This window comes from Papaver somniferum, chromosome 3, assembly GCF_003573695.1.
Source record: "Papaver somniferum cultivar HN1 chromosome 3, ASM357369v1, whole genome shotgun sequence".
In the NCBI taxonomy this organism is placed as follows: Eukaryota; Viridiplantae; Streptophyta; class Magnoliopsida; order Ranunculales; family Papaveraceae; genus Papaver; species Papaver somniferum.
In genome coordinates, this window is record NC_039360.1 from 65,482,933 (window position 1) to 65,505,318 (window position 22,386).

Sequence of the window (22,386 nt, forward strand, 5' to 3'; positions counted from 1 at the left end):
CTAGGGTGCAAAATTCGATCCAACCAAAAAATCCACCAAGGAAAAGGGAGGGCGCATTTTGTAACGCAGACAAAAAAGTTGATGTGTTGTGTCGGGTCTCGGTTGAATGAGACCATGCGTAAAAAAAATTATTCCATATGAAGATGTCGAAAATTGTGATTGAAACGCAGGTCAAATTAGGACAAGGAGGTGCATATAAATTAGTTAGTACTGTAAGGCGTTGCATCTGCCGGCCGGATAGAACCTTCAGAGAAACCTGGTATGGATTGTAGGCTCAAGGCTGCAGCCGTGTTGCTTTGCCAGTGTGTCAGTAACAGAGCTGGAAGAACAAAAAAGAACAAGCATGAAATGAAAATAGGTAAAGCTGACAACCATTTCCCTTGCAAACACTTCATCCACATGACAATAAAGTCCTGGGAGAAACCTGATAATCAACTAATTGAGCTATCAAAAGTAATCAATTTTCAAAAACATAAGAAAACGTGATGCATATGAAAATTTAACAACCCATTAAAGTGAAAGACCAATTTCAACAAACACTAGGAGGAAAGAAAATTTTAATGTCAGTTCTTGTGATTAAGAGATTCTAAAGAAATTTGATTCAGAAAGAAATAATGGCTAATGCAATGCAACCTTGAAGTTTGTATAAAGAGCAATCTCAGCTAATTTAATATAATGCTAAATTCAGAAAGAAATAATGGAAATGGATGATGCAATGCAACCTTGAGTTGACAGTATAAGCTAATTTTGACCAAATTAATTAGTTTATAATCTCTCTAAGCTTTTGAGATAACACACAAATTTCGCCAAAATGATTTCTTAGGAAGTGCTCTCCAACCAATATCTCGTCTAAAAAATCCTTCTGGCCAGTTAATTTTTTCAACAGTTTCATAAGCTTTATCCCGTGCCTCTTTTAAATCTTTTCCTGTTGCTGTAACCCCAAGAACACGACCTCCAACAGCAATGTAGTTGCCATCGTCGTTGGTTGATGTTCCTGCATGAAAAACTTTAATCAAAGAAGAAACTTGTTTTTGTTTGTGTTCTCTTTCTTCTTCTTGTAGCATTTCTTCTACGTCTTTGAGATTTCGGATCACAGTATCTTTCATGTATTTTCCAGGGTAGCCTTTACTTGCCATCACCACCACCATGGCTGAGTCAGAGGACCACTTCAATGACACATTATCTAACTCTCCTCGGCAAGCTGCAAGTAGAGCTTGTGCTAAATCCGATTCCAACCTAACCATCAAAACCTGGGATTCATAGTTCAACAGATAAAGTCAGAGAAGTGGGAACAACTACATCATAAATCTAAACATATTACTTCTGAAATTAAACAGATTGATTAGTAATGTAGAGCAGTCAAACTCTTTTTGTGCGACAATCCATATATTTTAACTAATTCAAAGATTGCAAAAAGCGGTCCATCAATATTTCTACAAGGTAAGATAATTATCAAAAGGTTTTATGCACCATGATATACTCTATACATATCTTACATAGCATATAATAGGGAGGAAATATCTACTGAAAAGTAATCAAACAAAAATTAAGAACTCTAACCTGGCATTCAGGGTCTCCAAACCGCACATTGTACTCTATAAGTTTTGGTAAACCAGTTCTCTTTTCAATCATGAGACCAGCAAATAAAACTCCAACAAATTTACAGCCTTCTTCAGACATTCCTTTCACCGTAGGCAGAATTATAGATTCCATTATAAAAGACTTAATGTCTTCTGTTACTATAGGAGCCGGTGAGTATGCACCCATTCCCCCTGTATTAGGTCCTGTGTCACCATCCCCAACCCGTTTATGATCCTGAGCAGATTCAAGAGGTATGGCTGTCTCACCATCGACGAGTGCAAAAAATGAAGCTTCTTCTCCTTCCAAGAATTCCTCAACAATCACACGGCAGCCTGCAGATCCAAACACACCCTTTACGAGCATTAAGTCAACAGCTTCATATGCCTCGTCCAACGTCATGGCAACAACAACTCCTTTGCCAGCGGCAAGGCCATCAGTTTTAATGACGATGGGTACTCCTTGCTCTTGAATGTACTGCTTTGCTGCGGATGGATCTGTAAATGTTTGATACTGCGCAAATGATTATTAATTAATATAGGAAAACCCTGCGAAGTTTATTAAGCGGCAAAAGAAAGGAAAACAAATGAATTCCAAAGTATTGTAAACAGACAAACAAAATATGTCTTTAGGATGAAAATCTAAACAAAATTCTAGTTCTTATATAACATGACTCACCATTTCCCTGGAGACACATAGAAGAAATATACATTTAGAAGTTGATCAGGAAGTATGTCTAGAATAACCAATTTTACTGTTGACGACGAGATGTTTGAAATGCTTAACGAACATTAAGAAAGAATGGTCACCTAAGGATACTGAGAAGCATTAACCTAAAAAAACACTATAAGCCATGAAAACGTAATAAGACTAGTACGAAGTGAGAGAACAGAAGGTGAGTCACGACAAACCTTAGCAGTGGGAATTCCATACTTGTAACACAACCTCTTCATGAAATCCTTAGATCCCTCCAAAGCAGCAGCCTCTGCTGACGGCCCAAAAGTAGGTATCCCAGCCTTATTAAGAATATCTGAAAGACCTGCAACCAAGGGAGCCTCTGGTCCTACCACAACCAATTTAACTCCCCACTCTTGACAAAAGGATATCACCTTTGAGCTGTCAGAAATGTCAAGGCCGTGTACACAGGTGGCACATCCTGAGTTAGCAATCCCATCATTGCCAGGAAGACAAAATACTCCATCAACAGATGGAGACCGCTGCAAGGCGTAACAAATTGCATGTTCCCTTCCTCCACCTCCAATAACTAACACCACCAACCTCTCTTCTGCACATTAGGAAAATTTCATATCAATTTAGGGTCTTATCAAACCACATATTATTAGTGTTTCTCATAACCTAATTTTTTAACATTACCTCGCAATTTTATCATTACCATATTCATGAATAAATAAAAAGGTGAAATGCATATTGTAATTCTTACCTGGAGCTTTATCGTAATAATCGAAGGTAATTGCATTGATACAACCAGATTTCTCTGAATGTTCTGAAAATCTCTTGAATTCACCAGAAAAAGATGAAAGCCTTGGACTCGAATTCGGAAACAGATAAGATTGTCTGATTATGGCAGTAGAACGAATAGGGTTGCATCTTTTATCTTTACTAACGAACAGTGAAAATGAAGGACGATTTAAGGAAAAAGGTTTTGTAAATTGATTCTCGTGAAAACTCAAAAACGCTGTTGAAGGATTATTGTAAGCAACGCAGGCCATAGTGGAAGCTGAGAAACTCTTCCTTGCAAAACCCTGACTAGATGGTCCCTGCCACGGTGGGGAACCGACGAAGAAATGGACCCTTACCGAAATGCCACACCCCTGCAAATCCACCAAATAAAACTACTTGGTAAGCACAACAGAGGAACTCAAGAGGGCAAGAAAAATGTATAAAAATGGAAGTAATGTGCAGGAAAGACTATCAAGTGTCACTGTGACTCACAAAACAGCTTATGATGGAGCAAATGAAAGTACAAGCTACAAAACTAAATGAGAAGCTGACCACAGTTTGATAGCAACGGAATGATTGTTGTTGGATTGCATTACAGTACTTATCAAGAGGTAATCCTTTTGCTCAATTTTCATTAACAAAAAGAAAGAAAAATATATGGAAAAGTTTTGACTCTTTACTTAATCACTGAAACAATTTATCAAACAGTTAATCTGCTGAAATAAACAAAGTAGAGAAAAATAGCTTTGGGTTCAGGGAGACAATTTATCCAACTCTGAACCTGCTAAGATTGTAGAAAGAATAAGACAATCTATCAAACACTTTCACCTATTGAAACTAAAGAAGGTAGATTCCTTACTGGCATGTGTCGATTACGCAGGGGATTCTCCGAGTTTCCAACCAGGGGCTGTTATTCCACAAAATCTAAGGAAAGGGAGAGAGTAGACTAGACTACTGCTGCAGCAGTGAGGGCCGACCAAAGAGAAAAAAACACGACTAGAAACTAACAAGGACTACTGATGACTCTTGACCTGATGCTGCGAAATTGCTGGATGTTATGAGGATTGCACAACAATAAGTGATTGCTCTAAAACATATATAAACAAAACCCAGTACCCAAAACCTCTTTACAATCTAATAATCCTAAAACTACAACCTAATAATCCTAAAACTACAATTTAATTTCAGGAACATGACAATCTATTCTTTGAGGCATTTTTATCAAACAGGGATTGATCAATACTGTTATCTTTTTCGTTTCTTTTTGACATACTAGAGCAAATTTGATTAGAAGGAATCACAAAGCATGATAGAAAAAATACAAAACCTGTATTAATCAAATTGAACCTTTAGTTCCATGACAATTACAACATGGGTATATAAATCCACAACCTAATTCTCTACAAACATAAAATCCTTAATATACCCACTTCTCAAAATCACCCATTCACTTAAATTTAGGATACACAACCCATTTATGACTTATCACTTTTCATAACAAAGAAATCAGCAAGGATATTGGTTAACAATCCCATACCTTTCAATTTCCTTAGACTTAGGTTGTTTTCTGTGTAACTGTAAGTGATTGAATCAAAATTTGAAGTTTCAGATGTCGTTTCAGGCTTTGTGATGTTAGTCTAATATGGATTTCTTCTGCATATGTCGTGGAAGAACTTAAAGCAGGAGTTTTGTGGTGACTGAACTCAGAAACATATTTGGGTTCGGTAATGTGGTTTCGGATGCAGAAACCCGACCCAGAAAGCAATCATCTTCATACGCTTAACTGAAACTTCTGTGTTTCAATTGTGTGCTCTGTATTCCGATTTTTAATCGATTCCTACTGATTTAATGAAGTTTTCAAGTAACGTTGAACAGTTAATCTGTTCTTTTGGTTGTATGATCGAAATTTTTGAACAATTTCTTTAATCATCTCATTTTGTAACTCATTTTGGTGAAATTGTGAGAAATAAAAGTTTCAATTTTATTTTCTCTGCACATTTATTGTGACGGACATCAATGAGTTTTTTTTCATCACATAAGGACTCCCTTTGGTCGTCCAATTACTAGATGACCGCGAGCGGTGGGGGGCCGACGAAGAAAAACAATATGGCTAAAGACCAACAAAACGGCCACCGTTATAACAAATGGCACAAACAACATAATCTTGCACCAATGGCCCTCAGAATAAGGAACTGCTCTGCTGGTGCATGCATTTGAGGATCCTGTAAGGCTTATATATGTGTCAATGTTTAATCTAATTATGATCGGAATGGGAAGAAATATATCTCCTATAAAATCCCAACAAAATGATAACTGACTTTCTCATATACAACCAAAGAAAGTTTACATTTGCTTTACTTACGAAGTGGGGAAGAAGTGAACATAAAACATAATAAAGAAACATAATTTCTACAATTCTGCAACTGCAAAGATGACTGATCTGCTAGGACATACTTATTGCTGCAGGACTATAAGACCTGCCATGTTCATTGTAGGCAAGTGGGGGTAGTTCAGAAGTTGTTTAACTCTATTACCAGCAAGTGGCAAAAACAGTATAATTAATCTAACTCTTAGCCCAACGAATTTGACTAGTTAGCGAATTTACAGAAACTTTGTTCTTTTATGTGTTTATACCTAACACAAAACTATAACCAGCAAGTGGCACGCAGAGAGAAGTATCATTGTGATATAACCACGAAACATACTCCCAACTAATAAGCTCAATTTCAACTCTTGAGTCTCCATGTATACCTTTTGACTACCGCAACATCACTAATTGGTTACATCGTCGAGTTTGTAAAGCTATCGACCAGAAACTAAGCACAACATTATAGCTAAAAGAAAGCTCATTACAAACTAACCTCACGCTTTGTATCATAACCATAAAAGTACATCAAACAAGGGTAGTCGAGAAAACAATTGAACCATCTATAAATATTTCAGACATAAACCACTTGCCTCTGATCTAAGACCATAGATTAATCATTTGCTACTATGTTGTTTGTTGGTGCTACTGATTACTTGTATTAGGGAGAGGTTAAAAGACTGCACCAACATTGTTTTAAGTTTCATTAGCACTTATTCATATCAATAATCTCATTTACCATAAACTCATTCATGTTAGTGCACTAATCTTTTCCTAAAAGATTATTGCCTACGTATATACAATCAGCTTTAGTGAACCTGTCCTCGATGTCTATTTTTATTGAGACAAACTAGGAAGAATCTAGAACCTCAATACTTACAGACAAAGACGTATTTAGCCTCTTTTCAGATCATTTGCAAAAAGAAGCCGTCATAATCACGAATGTTATACACAGAAGCCCCATGTTTATAATCTCACTCTCTATAAGGCATCTCAATTTTCCTTGTCAGTGACTCAGTGCTATTTGAACTCCTAGATGCAGGGCTATTACCAATAGATGTCCATATATGATTCGTATACATTTTGACAGCGTTCCTCTCAACTTAACAATCAAATCTCAAAACTAAAACCAAATCTCAAAATCAGAATTCAAAATTTTAAAATACCTTGTTGCAGTCTTCTTTGCTCTTACTTCATATCATCTGACAAAGATCGCATAACCAAGCACCAGACTAACCAACTGCACATAAAAACCCCAAGAACAAATTCATTTCCTTACCCATTAAAGCTTTACTCAAATTTTATTCTCAACCTTTCCACATTTTGAGTACCCATAAATCATAACAGTCCAAGAAAAAAATTCTTGTCATGCATTTCACCAAACACCATCTGAGCAAGTTCAATTCATACACCCGTCAAAGAATTCCAATATATTGAATATCAAAGTATCTGAGCATTTGACAGAATTCATATTCTGTAAAACATTTTTCAAGCTAAATCGATATCAAAGCATTTGAAACACAAGCTAACTATAATTTTTCATCCTAAAAATATGAACAGAACCGCTGAGTGAAACGACATGAAAAGGATTCTGAAATTCATCAATTCCAGTCGAATCAATGGATTGTTTGATGAACTTTGAACATGTAATTTGTCCATTCTATTGTCTTTTATTGAAATCCATGATCAATGTTATCAATAGCCTCTATTTGATTCTGAAATTCCATAAATTAACTTTTTTTTCGTTTGTTTTTGCACAGAATGTGTGACGGACAGATACACATTTTTTCATCCCTTCGGTCGTCTGATAAGTTAAGAGAAAATACATACTCATGAAGCTAAAAGAATCTAAGAATCTACTTTAGGGTTTTATATCATTTATAATACCTAGACAACACCACTGTAAAGAAGAAAATTGATGTCTACATTTTATTTGGGTTTATTTTTACAGTAAGGGTTGTATTTATTCAAAAGTTGGATGGTATGTAGTCAGTCGTTGCCATTAGAAAATTGCAACGGCGGTCAATTTCAATTCAAAAAAAAAAAACGGCTAAATCATTTTAGAATCAACGATGATTATTTTGGTGGACCTAGCATAAGAAATCTAAGACATTAAACACAGAAACATGAAGATCTACAACATAACAGCTACAGAAACTGAAACCACATAAAAAAAGGATTACTTTTAAAACTTTTAGCTGAAAGACTACAAAGAGAAGCCATAGATTTTACCTTGTTCAAGCTTCAGATGAAATACAAAAACCCTAACTTTCCTTTGCTATTCAATTTCTCACTCTTTCTTAGTGCCCGACTGTCTGTTACTAGAAGTTGGAACTCAATGTTCTCGGTCATGGTTCATGTTTTACGCCTCACACAGTCACACTCACCAACTGAGTCCTTTAAAATTCGGGGTTTAATGCTTAATAAATCCCATGCCATCTCAAACATCCGATGCCACGTTATTTTTTAATACCTACAGTGCCCTCTATTACCCCCTTATATATCGAGAGACCATACAAAAAATTACGAGAATTCCTGTTTAGTCCAGTAAATCCGACCCGGGTTACTGGTTAGTCCAGCCGCAAAATATATTTACTCTCTAACCCAAAAAAATTTTGAAAAGAATAAAATTACTTTACTAACCCTAACATATAACATTACGTGTATATTAATACATATGTAGTATACTAGTAGTAACTAGTATGTGGTAATAACATATGTAGTATGTAGTATACTAGTAGTAACTAGTACTAGTAGTAATATGTTATGTATTGATACTACTGCATATCAATATGTATGTTATATATTGATACGTAGTATGTTATATATTGATATGTAGTATGTTTGATATGTAATATGTTATGTATTGATACTACTACATATCAATATGTAGTATGTTATATATTGATACTACATATTGATATGTAGTATGTAGTATGTTTGATATGTGTATGTTATATGTTGATACTACATATTGATATGTAGTATGTTATGTATTAATACTACATATTGATATGTAGTATGTTATATATTGATATGTAGTATGTTTGATATGTAGTATGTTATATATTGATACTACATATTGATATTATGTATTGATACTACAAATCAAAAAATTGTTAAGTATTGATACTACATATGTTACTACTAGTACTAGTTACTACTAGTATACTAGTTAATAGTAGTAGTAACTAGTTTACTAGTATACTAGTTACTACGTAGTAGTAACTAGTTTACTAGTATACTAGTAACAATAAGATATTTTTGTTACTACTAGTACAGTACATACTAATATGTAGTATCACTGTATTGATACTACTAGGATGTAGTAACATACTACCAGTAATATTTACATGTGTTGATATTAATTAGACCTGGAAGGGTGTTTTAGGCATTTAGAAAATACACTTTATAATCTCCACGAAGTTTTTGGACTAGAGAGTAAATAATCTAGTCCAAAAACATGTTTTTGGACTAGGGAGTAAATTTTTTCCACGGGTGGACTAGCCATTAACTGGGTCATGAAAAAGTGGACTAAACAGTAATTCCTACAAAAATTATACTATGTGAAACAAGCTTATTATAGGGGCGGCATGGTTTATTAGAGAGGCGGCATTCTAATAGGACAAAAAGGGTCATTACATGATCATTCAAGGTGTCCCTTATCAAAAAAAAACTGGAAATGACAAATTAACCCTCATTATTGATAACCTAGTTTAGTGTTAATGATTAATTTCACTTATATTAACTTTAAATCAAAACAAAATCAGATTTTTAGAGTTAAAAAAAAAAAGTTCAGAGGAGAAGAAAAAGAAAAACTTTTGTATCTGTGAAACCCTAGATTTTGATTCACTCAACCAAAATGAGTGATTCCAGTGACCCGGTATACTTCTAAATTAGTTCCCACTAGCTTTTTCTCGCTCAAAATTATCTAAAGTACGTCACAAAATCAAAACTTTTAAATTTTCAGAAGAACTTACGGTTGCAATTTTGCTCGTGACCAACCGTAACGGTTCGTAAGTTATCGAATACCAACCGTAACTGGTTAAATTTGGGAAAGATCCAATCGTAAAACCAGTTACGATTGGTAATTAAATTTGGACAACAAACGTAACTAAATTACGGTTGGTAATGTGTCAACTTAACTTTTGAACCGTAAATCATTATTTGATAAATTCTTAAGACACAGGATTATTTACGGTTGGTATGGTTGTTTGAGTAACAAACCGTAACTTAATTACGGTTGATAAATATGATGCAAATACAAACCATAACTGAACATATTTCTCAAAACTAAGAACTTACGGTTGGTATTTGAGTTAAAACCAACCATCTACAGTTACGGTTCGTATTTGAGTTATTACCAACCGTAACTCACATGCAACCAGAAATTTCAATTTCAATTTTCATACAAAACCCTAATTTTTGATACAAAATTAAATTAAATCCAACACGATAAACTAAACCCTAACTGGGTTTTTCCAAACATTTTTCAAATCGCCCATTAATCGAAGACGATGAAATTTTCAGTTTTAATGGAGGTTACGGTTGATGGAGGAGAAGAGAGGATGAAGAAGAAGATGAAAAAAAACTGATTTGATTTTTTATGATTCATTAGGTTAAAAAAAAATGATTTGATTTTGGTTGATTTAAGGTGAAAAGGGTAATCTAGTCAATTTACATCCCCTTTAGGACATCCCCTAACCAACTAAAGGGACATTACTATTACAATGCCGCCCCTCTAATAAACCATACCTCCCCTATAATAAGCTTGATATGAAGGAAAAAAAAAACTATTGTGGCTTAAAGTCCGTCTTTATGGCATGCAAGAGCGGAGCCAAGATTTATAATCTCGGGTGCAAACTTTTGTTTTTTTATTAAGCCAGCTGGATTAGGGGTTTAAAGAAGCAAAATTAGGCTTCCAGGATGGCTCAAACAAAAGAATAATAATAATAAATTAGGCTTAGGAGACAGCTAGGCTGGCTCCGCCCTGTTCTATCCAGATATGCATGATTCGGTTATAAGAAATTCTAAGAACTGCGGGATAGCTAAAGCCCAATAATAAATATGATACTTAACCACTTTTTTTTTACTCATTCTCAGCTTTCTTCTTCCGGAAAAAAGAAAAAAAAAAAGAACTCTCGCATTCACTTCAATCCAGACAGTCTAAATGGCGGTTGCAAGTACCATATTCCAAATATGGATAGAAAAACGACATTCATATCATTCCAAGATCAAAGAGTAGTTGTTATATATACAGGAAAAATGAAATGGCAGAGCAAATACTCCAAAAGATAGTTCCAAAGACTTGAGCTAGAGGAAAAATAACGAAGATATGATAACAAGATTCATCAGTATGACAAGAAATGCAAGTTGGAGAAATAGGTATATGTCGTCGAAGAAGATTATCTCTAGTTAGACTCTTATTCTAGGCAGAAAAAAGGCAATATTAGAGGGAATCTTCTGATCCTAAATGAATCTGAAATATTTCTTGTACTGCACCATCACCAATTTGAGATTGAAGAAGATTATAAGTTGATTTCACTGTATAGTTATCTTTACTTGACGTTTTTCCATTCAAATATTTCTTCACCTGGAAGCTCGAAGTTTACGGAATTAAGTTTATCCATAAGGATAACAATTTTTTGTTGTGGCCGCATATTGATTCTCCTAGGAATAGCAAGATTTTATTACACCACATCATCTGTTTTTGAAAAAACTTCAACAAATATGAGATTCTTAGTTCTAGTTACATTGTAAAGAGCAGGAAATGAAGAAGCTAAAGAGCCATCCTGCAACCATGAATCCTCCCAAAATATAAATCGTATCCCTCAATTAACCTTATAAACCACTTGGCAAGACCTTGTGTCCCATTTGGGCCTTAATCAATTAGAAGGGAAAAAATAATTTTTCCCACATTCAGACAGAGTGACATATGTGGCTTCTAGTTATAAGACCTTCTGGAATCAGCGGCATGAGCATCTTTAGAATTTTGTACAAATAACTACAACTCCAGCGAGTGGAGCTCCAAATGCAAAGGTGATGGATAGTCATTCAAGGTTGAAGCCACTTCCTGGTGGTAAGCACAAAATACTCCCAGAGTTTTCACAGGTAAGTATTTTACGTATTGCTTTCATAAAAATATAATAACTGTAGAGAAGTGAAAATCATGATTGAAACGCACGGGTACCAAGTACACCACCAACTTTTTTTTCGGCAACCTTTATGGACAAAACCTAATACAATTGCAAGTAGACCAACTGAATGATCCTTGATAATATGTATATATAGTTTATATCTCTAACCTCTTCTCAATCAGTATGTATATAGACAAGAGTCTGTGAACCTGATTGTTAAGAAGAGTACTTGAACGATCCCAAAAATCGATATCCAAGATCAATTTAGTAGTATCCAAATAATCCAATCGGAATTTTGCCAAGTAATTAAACTTGTTATCTATTCAAGATACGAATTATACAAGAAACGAGTCTCGTAATCGAATAAAATTTGATGTATGTATCAACTAAGGTTGAATACGTACAACTTGCGTAAATCCAATTATAAAGATAAACAATATAATGCGGAAAAGGAAAAACACAAGACACCAGAAGTTTTGTTAACGAGAATGTTGTAATAGCAGAATAACCTCGGGACCTCGTCCAGATTTGAACACCAAACTGTATTAAGCTGTTATAGGCACTAGCCTACTATCAGACTGGAATTTAGTTGAGACCGAATCCACCCTCCAAGAGATTCAGTTACAGTCGCGCTCCTTACGTCTCTTAAACCTCGCATGCTCTACACAATTGATTCCCTTAGCTAACGTCCTTTACAGCCTAAGAGTCGCTTCAACCTAAGTGAAGACTTTTGATACCAATCTGCCTCTAACAAATAAGCCTATTTCATTTTCATTTAGATCAAAGATCAAGGTGAGGGTATATGTTTGCAATAAACAAACCTAGCAAACCTCACAAATCCAGAACTTACGACTCCCAAAGAGCAGCCTAATTTCATAACCACCTCTCAAGAACAATCTTTAAAAGATCAATTAAGATCGGTTCTCAGATATATATCTTGAGGACTCACAAAGTCTGTGACGAAAAGAACTTTGTGATTATTATCTATCCTCCCTGAAAGAGATTACGAAAAATTCGATAACAGAAAAGCAAGATCACGATTCACGATCTATCAAGGTAAAGATAGTCGGACCTGGCTTCACGAATCCCCAAGGCGAAATCTTTTAGTCGTATACAAAATAATATTTCTATAAGATGAAACCTAGGTATATAAAGGACGACTCTATACTCAACTAAGACACAAAGTGTCAGGGATTGATTTTACCAATTGAAAGAGCATCCCTACTTACAGTTTTCAAAGACCAGGGGTTGCTTAGAATTCAAGCTAAGATAACTTGAAAATCGATCAAACACTTTTAAGTCTTGAAAATACAATAGAAGAATATACACTAGGAACCGGTTTTGGAACCGTGCACAATGACTGTTTGGTTTGGCAAGTATGTCAAAGAACTAAAAGCAATTTGATGTTCATTTAAACACATAAGAATTTAATCATGATGCACACACATAAGTGCTTAAGTGATCAATGAAGTCTTAAAAGTGTTTGAAAGAGTTCTACCAATGATATACATACTTAAAAAATAGTCATTTGAACATCTGCTAAAATCTTTTGGGACGGATGGTGCAACGGTACGTGAACCATTAAGCTTGTTTACGTGTTAGGGTACAATGGTTCGTGAACCGGGTTTTCTAACCCTACAAGACTACCGAACTCAGTGGACCGCGGTTCGTGAACCGGGTTTGCCAAGTGCTAGTCTATAATACCAACTTCAAAATTAAGTTCACAACGGTTCGTGAACTGTCCCCAACTGAATTCACGGTTTTCGAACTGCTTCACTGACCTTCATGTATTTCTGAAACTTAGATATCTATGGTTTGCGAAATGGTTCGCCAACCTACAGTGAGCAGAAATATCAGATAGTTCAATATTTTTCTTTTATGATGTTTGAAACATTCCCACGTGATAAAATCATTTGAATGGGAAATTTTCAATTGATCCACAAATTAATTCAAACAATAAATTGCTTAAAACTAATATTGTTTAAGGATCGTTGAACATCTTTGCTAAAGTCATATTTCGAGATTTTTAACAAGACAGCTTAACTTATAACTTCTTTTTTATAAATCTACTATAAAAGTCATATGACATCGTCTCACATATAAAATAGTAAGATAATGAGTAAAATTGAATGGTTAAATCTTCACATACCTGATACAGAAGTTCTCCAAATGTCTTCGTCGAGGGTGATGTCTGATACTCAACTACCAAAATCTAACCTAGTTCTAGACTTGACTTAATAGACTAGAAATCAAGATATAGTTTTGATCATCTAACATTTGCAACAAGCTTGAGATAGAAAGACTTGTGGGTTCAACCGAGTATTTCTCTAACAATAATGACACCAGTTCTGCTTGGTTAAGAAGACTTGGCGGTTGTAAGACCAGTACTCCATCTATTCCTTCATCAGCTTCCAGCACGACTTACACTTTCTCATCATGGGTGTATTGCTACACTGCACTTGATATAGGCCGCCAGACCAAAAACCTAGTGAATTTCCCTTACGTGACATAATTGATCTCGAGCATGGTTAAATCTGTATCATAAACGTGTATTTATTTGGTCAATTGTTGACCTAAGTGTTACTTTTAGCATATTGATGAGTCTAACATATTTCTCAATGATGAGTTTGGCATGCTTTATAGAGACTTGTTATTCCGATGAATGAAGCATAAATTGTTGGCTGAAACAAGCAATGATACTTCGTATACTATATACATAGAGAGTCTGATGAAATTTTGTATTGATAGTATCAGCATAATAAAGTGGCAGCCGAGTCAGCAATAATACGTGTATTATGGTGTTCGAGGCATATCATAGTGTCAACTGGGGCAACAATGATATTTGGATGATCGGTAAACATTGGTCTGATGAGATTGATAAATCGAGCAAATACCAATATATATGTATGATGATGTGTCAAGCATTTCACATGAATTCATCTAAATATCAAAAATGCTAATGCTAGCAATATTAAATATTTAATCTCGATCTACCATGACGAGAATGGTTCAAACCTCAAAATAGAAAGATTATAATATTAATAAAGGTGGCAAGACCAATCACAGTATTGGTGGAAACACCATTAAAATATTAAAGCAAGACCAATTAAGTATTGGTAGACGAACCAATGAAATATTGGTAGACGAACCAATTAAATATTATTAATTAAATACTGATAGCAGGACCATTTGACTTATTAATGAAAATATTGGTAGCAAGTGTTGTAGGGCTTGAAGCCCATGGATGTGCGGCCCAATGTAGTGTCTAGGATCTTCTTTCTACTTGTATATAAAGGAATATATTTATGTAACACAGTTTACTCTGATCAATCGAAACTTCTCTCTGCCTCTTTATCTTCTCTATATTCCGACTGCAATACGTTATCAAGCACGAGCTCAACCACTGACTTGTTTTATCGATATTTCTGTTTTGCTTCTCAATCAAGTTGTCTTGCTTCTCAATTAAGATTAAGGGCAGTACGTTGGAGGTATACCTAAATAGAATTTTTTTCCCTTCCTTTTGTACTTGATTGGAATATGTGATCTAAAATATGAATAGTGGTCTGCTATGTGAACGAATCTATCTATCTTAATAATAATAATATCTATGACATGTTTGTAATTTGTATAAGTCTGCAATGTCTTGGATCAATGGAATTTGTCTTCCATGTTTTTGAATCATTTTTTTATTAATCACATCTTTGGTAAATCCACTTTGATAAGTCTAACTAAGATCAGAATTAACTTAGTTTCTCTTATCCGGAATCGAATTAGACTAAACAATTCATCCCCAAAACCTTTTCTTTTGTTAATCCATAAAAAATTAATACAAACCAAATAAATCAACTTGCATAATTATTTACCTCAACCGGAAGCAATTGAAACAACATAGACATTAAAATACTGCAATTGCACCGTAATTTCGTAACCCTAAACAATTGATACCAAACCATAAATCAAGATAATAATAGTTTTTCTTAACCGGAAACAATTGAATAACACACACATCCATACATAGATAATGGAATAAAGCATCAATTGTACCGAAATTTTGTTAAGCAAAAGCAATAAATATATGCAATAAAATCAGGTTTTTCTTAACACGGGAAAACTATTAACTAACAAATTCGTTACCTCAAATTCCGCATCCTCTTCTCCCCAGAAAGATATATCATTAAGCGCAAGTTCACATAGAACTCCCGCTGTTATGTTGTCATCCCCCCGCAAAACAAAAGAACAACAACAAAGAGCAACCTTTACCAGAGAAAGGTTGAAAACCGGTTTTAACTATTGCAACGCAAAAGTTGAAACCTCGAAACACATATTCTTTTATGCTAAACCAAACGATTCAACATATTGTGACTTTTTCACATATTGTTTCAATCAGAACCCCTCATAATCCTTTGATAAAGCCTACCAATATGGGCTAGAACTCAATCCAAAAAGTCACTAAAACCATAAGGGTTTACACATATGAGATCGAATATTAAGGTCATGAAAACTGAAATCAAACATCCCATAAACATACATAGCAATAACATGAAGCATTCAAGCACATGCTATGTAATCAAAAACTATCACAAGAGACATCGATTTTTAAGAAAACATATTTTCGGTAACAGAAATTTTCAATAGGAATGATACCAATCCATTCATGGATATTTAGGAACCGAAATAGCCCACAAAAATGAAAATCAACCCATGAGTTATGGTTTATAACACATCTCGACTCATCTAGAGTACTCATATCTTTTAGCATGTCACTGGTTTCGAAGAAACCATTGTGAGGTGAGTGAATATGGCTACTTTTCATGGAGAAGATGAAGAGATACTTCTTGTTCTCATAAGTTTGAGGTATTCTCTTAACTCGACTTTTATTGTAATAGGATTTTATTACAATATTGTTTTTTAATATAGTAAGAGTTCTTACTTTATTAATTACGTTTCGAGTTTCTTGATGATGAGTGCCAAATATTGTATATATTTATCCCTTTTTGTTGGCATTTAACTCATCTTTTGTGCAGTAATTCTACATTTTATCCCATATTCTGTATTTTCATTGTTTTCAAGAATAAATATTTTTCTTACTTAATTTTGCATTTTTAGGTAATAAATAAAGTCTGGATGACTTGCGGAGCGGAAAAGAGCTGAAGAGTGGTGAAAAGCCGGAAGAAATTACGCAAGGAAGCCGCAAAGAATGGAGCGCACGTCCAAAAAGCTAGGAATGGGCTCAAGAAGGAAGAATTGTTCTTAAAGAAGATATGGGCTTGGCATACCCAAGGCCCAAAACCCTTACCCAAACCCATTTTTTATATCCATACCCGCCTCCATTCTCAGCCGTTAGATTGGATCCATCTCATCATCCAATGGTCGCTTCTTCATCGTTCATCAAAATCTGAAGTACCTGCAAAACATCATAGTGCCTAAATTCCAAGCCTTCAGATTAGATCACATTTAGATCCTACGGTCGCTTCTTTGCCTGCGCATCAAATCTCGATACTTCCGCTTAACACTTCAACACCTAACCCCATCTAGAGCCGTTAACTTCGTTGTATCAAGACATCCGACGGTCGATACCAGCCTCTTCAGGCGGAGCCGTCCGATTCACCTACCAGCTTCGATTCCAGTGGCTCAGCTTCGCCAACCTCTAACTTTGATGCGCCCGCTCAACACCCTAAAAATAGATACCCTATACCCTAAACTGTCGACCCATTCTTCTCCTCTTTCTTTCTTCTTCTCCTCCACCCGACAGTTGCAGAGCTGCAACTGCAACACCCATTCCGCCACCATACCTCTGCCACAACCACACCACCTTCTTTATCATCACCACCACCTACCGCACATGGTAACTTTCAATCAACTTCATCAACATCACACGATTTCAGTGACGTGTGGAATTGATGAGAATGATTGCATGTTATCAATCGAAGCTAGAAAAGGCATGGGAAGGAGCAGTGAAGTCAGAGGAAGGATGGGTCAGCGATTGATTGAAGAAATTGCGCCATCAAAGTAACATTTTACGAAACCCTAATTTCTCAATTTTTGGGATTTTTATAGAAAACCCTAATTTCTGTTAGGAGAAGCAATGAATTAGTTATGGGTTCAATTTGTACTGTCAAAAATTAGGTAAATCATATACCTAATTTCACTGTTTGAATTTGGGTATTTTTCTATAAACCCTAAATTGGGTATTGGGTATAAAAGGGAACTGTGGGTTTGTGTGTGAGGTTTTATGCTGGACTAGCCAGTGTCCAGAACTTAGTTCTGTTAAATGTTCATTTTGCTGTTCACTGTTTATCCATTTTAATGTTTTGATTTTCTCCATTTTATGTCACTGTGATGTTGTTATGTGTTGTTCCTGTTATGAACTCCACTGTTGTGTTATGTTTGTTCTTTGCTGTCACTCCCATATTCCTGTTATGTTATGTTTCTGTAATGTTTGTATCATGTTCTGTAATGTTCTTGTTATGTATGTTCTAAACCTCAAATGCTAGGACTAGATGAAACCATGAATCAATAAGATAGTCTTCATCATGTGCAGCTCATGTCCAATGTTGTTAATCCCTTAGACTAGTTGTACTTTAATCAGACAATTAGTACTTTGGTAACTATTTTAGCTGTGAGTAGAATATCCCTTAGGTTAATGGTGGATTCAACATCCTAGTGTTCTTTCATCACTCTTGTTTACTGTTTTGTGTGAATGTTAGGCTAAAGCCTGTGAAGCATTGGATTGATTGAGCAGTGGGGAGAAACTAGTGCTCACTAGTGACTGTGAGCAAGCTGGTTCTCTTCCCACTCTAGTAGTATGCCTAGGCTCACCTTCACCATTTCACCTTCACCATTTCACCTTCACCATCTCCCCTGCCCTTGGCTTAGGCCTTGGTTCCATTGTTCTCTGCTTGTAGTTTCATTGTACTATCACATTTACTTCACTGTTACCTTGTGTTTATTGCTTCATTTCCATTGTCTCATTATTTCACTACTATCTTCATCATTTTCACAATCTTTTGTCACTGTTTTGTTTAGTGCATTGTTGTTTAGTTCTTTGCTGTTTAGTCATTGTCTTGTTTAATTTTCTTCATTGTCTTTGCCTTAGGCTAACTGCCTTTGTATTATTGCCTCACTGCCTTCTTCCTCTATCTTTGTTGTTTTGGCCTAGAGCCATTGTTGCTCACTGTTACCTGTCTCTCCTGGTCACTTCTTTTCTTCTTGACCAAAAACTCTCTAAGCCCACTGTCCATTGTTTGTACAAACTGAAGCCCAGTTCACTGAGGCAAAGACCCAGTTCAATCCAAAGATCAAGCCCAGTTCAATTCACATCAGAAACCAACTGAACCCAAGTTCAGCCCATCAAAACCACTGAAAGCCCAACTCATTCCAAGGGTATTCATAACCCATTAGCACTCAAAAGCCCATTGATTATTCATAGCCCAATAGCAATTTAGAGCCCAAAGTAGCTAAATACTCCAAACACACCCAGTCTCTGTGGATCGACCCGTACTTGCACGAGCTACAACCGACGACCGTGCACTTGCGGTATTACTGTAGGCCCGTTTTCATTACGCTTCAATTTTATACGCTTTCCCGGGCCCACCACTTGATTCTCTGTTTGTAAAAATCTTTCCATATGGTTGCTTCTAAAATCTAATCCAACCGGATTATTTGTGAATATACTTGATACAGGACCAAATGTAAGATTCACAAAATTTAAGATTTTGGCATAGCAATTTCTCTGGGTGAAGAGATCATAGTGAGAAATATAAGCAACTGAGGAGATATTTTGTAACCCATATAGGTCAACAAAAAACCTTGTTGAACTGTATTGATTTCCTTGTTTGAGGTATCCATCAAAAGTGGAAATCAGTGAGTTGTCTCTTAAATCTAAGAGAGGCTTTCTTGAGAAGTTGTAAGTTCTCAACCAACTTCTAGACGATTCCTTTAATGAGAGTATTGTACCCTTCATTTGTGTCCTCCACCATAGGATCTTGGGGATGTCAATTCCTGCTATTACGTTAACTGAATCAGATATAGATTCAATTTCTTATAGGTTGGATCGCACCAAACACAGATTGTTATATCTTTGTGTTTGCCTGCTTTGATACCAATTGAAAAGACGAGGGTACCCAAATATACCTCAATTTAAAACTTTTCCACCTATAAGTCCTTTTTCCGAAAGTGATTGTCTATGGACTTAGTCGAGACAATACAACTAATCGGTTCACACTTCGTGTGATCGTCAATGGATACGAGATCGAGACAATACGATAATGAAGTATGTTTACTTGATAAAAGGTAGGGACTTAACCAAACACAATAGGATTGCTATCAAGTAAATAGGAATTAACGTTTGTGTATTTTACTTCTAATTATAATAAAACAACTATAACTGCGGAAATAGAAAAGTAAAAGACACAACAAGATTTTGTTAACTAGGAAACCGCAAATGCAGAAAAATCCCGGGACCTTGTCCATAATTGAATACTCTCAGGATTAAGACGCTATACAAAATCTAAACCAACTTCGTATAGTTGAGACCAAGCAACTAAACCTATAGTTCACCTAGTTCCGTATGTATCCATGCGCCTCCAACTTGTAATAAGTCACGCACTTGGAACAATTCCTTTGGTTCGTATTCCAAACAGTAAAGGAACAACAAATCTGTTCGGTAACAACTCTTTTCAACCAAGTGATATGAGTTGACAAAAGGCTCTTTTGTTTATCCCAATAAACTCCTTTGTCAGGTCCTCAGATCTATCTTTTCAACAACTACCAAAGTAATTGTTAAGATTATGCAATCAATACTTTTAATCAAAAAGAATTGTATTGATGCCGATCTACTCAACTAATGAATCCAATCTATCATAAAGATAAACCGATTATAGTTGGATTCTTTTCCAGTCGAAACAAGTTTTGTGCACACCAAAGATTATGAACCCAAATATCTTTTTTGTCTTCAAATCTTCTTTGATCTTCAATAAACACCTGCACACAAACAACTTGAATCTCTTGTGATCAATCATTCACAGAACGGAGTCTGTTAACAATGGATTATCACAAGACGTCTTTAGATCTACAAACAGTCTAAAGATCCCCGTCGAAACTTCGATCTAGTTTGAGTGAATCTTATATCATAAGAGAAGATTCTCAAGCATAAACAAACTAGGTGCAATCCAAGTTCAACCACCGTTAGTCAATCAAATCAATCGAAAACTAATAATAAACTGCAATTATCTAGTTTCCCACCAACGGTACTAATAGAGCTTCTCAATCCCAAAGAAGTCTTTAAACCGAGAGGCCGTAAGAGATTTCGACTAATTAGGTTACTTTCCTCTCCGAATAGGCGGCTCTACCAGTAACAACACAACTAGGTAGTTTTGCTGGCTTTGAGGATTAGTTTGCTATAAATGCAAACTTAAATATTTATAGACCAAGGAAGTTTGGGAACCAAGGAATTTCCAAAACTGAATATTCTCAAAGATATGCAATAAAGCTAAAAATCGGTTTTCATAATTCCTGGAAATGCTCTGTCCAATTAATGACCGAAATCTCAGTAGAAAATCTCCAACTAGTAAATGCACATTACTAATTTTTATTTTCTAAAGATATGCATTTTAATTGCTGGAAATTAAAAGCATATAAAACTAAAAACCTTAATTAAAAGATTCTCGATTTATTTCGATCCAGGATACTCCTTTAGCTATTAAGGAATATCTTTGAACCATAAAAGATAAAAGTTACTGCACATGTTCAAAGTATGTCGACATCTTTACTTTGTAAATCCTTTTTCATATTTACAATCTTGGAACCGATTTTCCAAACTTCCAAACAAGTTTAGAATTGGTTCATCTGACTTCCAAGAACTGTGTGATTGATTATCCTATCAAATCACCATTAATGGGTTTCACGGTTCTACCTTACCATAAAGTTTCGGTTATACCTCCAAGTGGATACTAGGATCGGATACACTAGCTACCATAAAATGGCTAACTAAGTACTAGGATCGGTTACCACTTCTTATGGTAAAACTTGTGATTGGTTGACCAAGTTATATAATCGGCTACACTAACTTACTAAAACTTGTTAAACCTCTTACAGGGATTGATTACACTCTCTCTTGTGATCGATCATACCTCTTACTAGGATTGGTTTCCCAATGGCTAGCATTTAGTCACACCAAATTCAAGATATCGATCTTACCATCTTAGGTGATTACTTAAGATCGGTTTCACTAATAAAAGTGATACCAATACAAAAGTCAGTCCTTGTGAATAGTTTTACCAAGATACATAAACAAGTTATGAGCGGTTATACTAAACACACATATTGGTAATCCAAAGATTTGCAATGAATGACAATACCAATAAGCCTAGCGATTTCCCTTTCGATTCATAAAACAAGTTCATGAATTTACTTCCTTTAAATGAATGTAAAACATTGTTTCCTAGGACGAAATCTTCATCCATACCCATACATAATCACAATAGCATTCATACGATTATGTCGATGTCCTATATATGAAGTTCAAAAGATAGACGTTATACTTCGTATTGTAATTCCTTAATATTATGTCTAACTAGAGTATAATCATTCACGGCTTTGCAATTATGTTTTCAATATGCACGACTTGAAAGATACTTTAGGTAATGAAACAATTCAAGTCAAATATTACTAACCTCAAGTGGAAGGATGATGTTGTTGTTGTAGCTCCTTACTTCTTCACATTCTTCGAGTCTTCACGTAATACTTGTAATGTCTCATATACTAATACTTTCAAGCTAACCTATACGAAGTTGACTCTAGTAAATAATCAAGCGACTCTTTAAATGAGTTTTGGTTCACTAAAAT

At 35.2% G+C, this 22,386-nt stretch overlaps 1 protein-coding gene across 3 annotated transcripts; it reads right to left on the bottom strand.

Annotated features, from left to right (window-relative positions):
• Positions 1-547: 547 nt before the first annotated feature.
• LOC113356357 (phosphoribosylamine--glycine ligase-like) lies at positions 548-7,799 on the bottom strand. Of its 3 annotated transcripts, XM_026599473.1 has the most exons (6): positions 7,637-7,799; positions 6,571-6,644; positions 3,020-3,410; positions 2,490-2,863; positions 1,561-2,091; positions 548-1,250 (listed from the first exon to the last, which is right to left on the bottom strand). In XM_026599473.1, exons 3-6 carry the CDS (start codon positions 3,306-3,308, stop codon positions 777-779), a joined length of 1,668 nt encoding a protein of 555 aa, XP_026455258.1. In that variant the 5' UTR covers positions 3,309-3,410; positions 6,571-6,644; positions 7,637-7,799; the 3' UTR covers positions 548-776. The 3 variants fall into 3 exon arrangements, with proteins under 3 accessions (XP_026455258.1, XP_026455259.1, XP_026455257.1); XM_026599474.1 differs by lacking the exons at positions 6,571-6,644; positions 7,637-7,799 and adding an exon at positions 4,577-4,718; XM_026599472.1 differs by lacking the exons at positions 6,571-6,644; positions 7,637-7,799 and adding an exon at positions 3,899-4,040.
• Between the last annotated feature and the right edge of the window lie 14,587 nt (positions 7,800-22,386).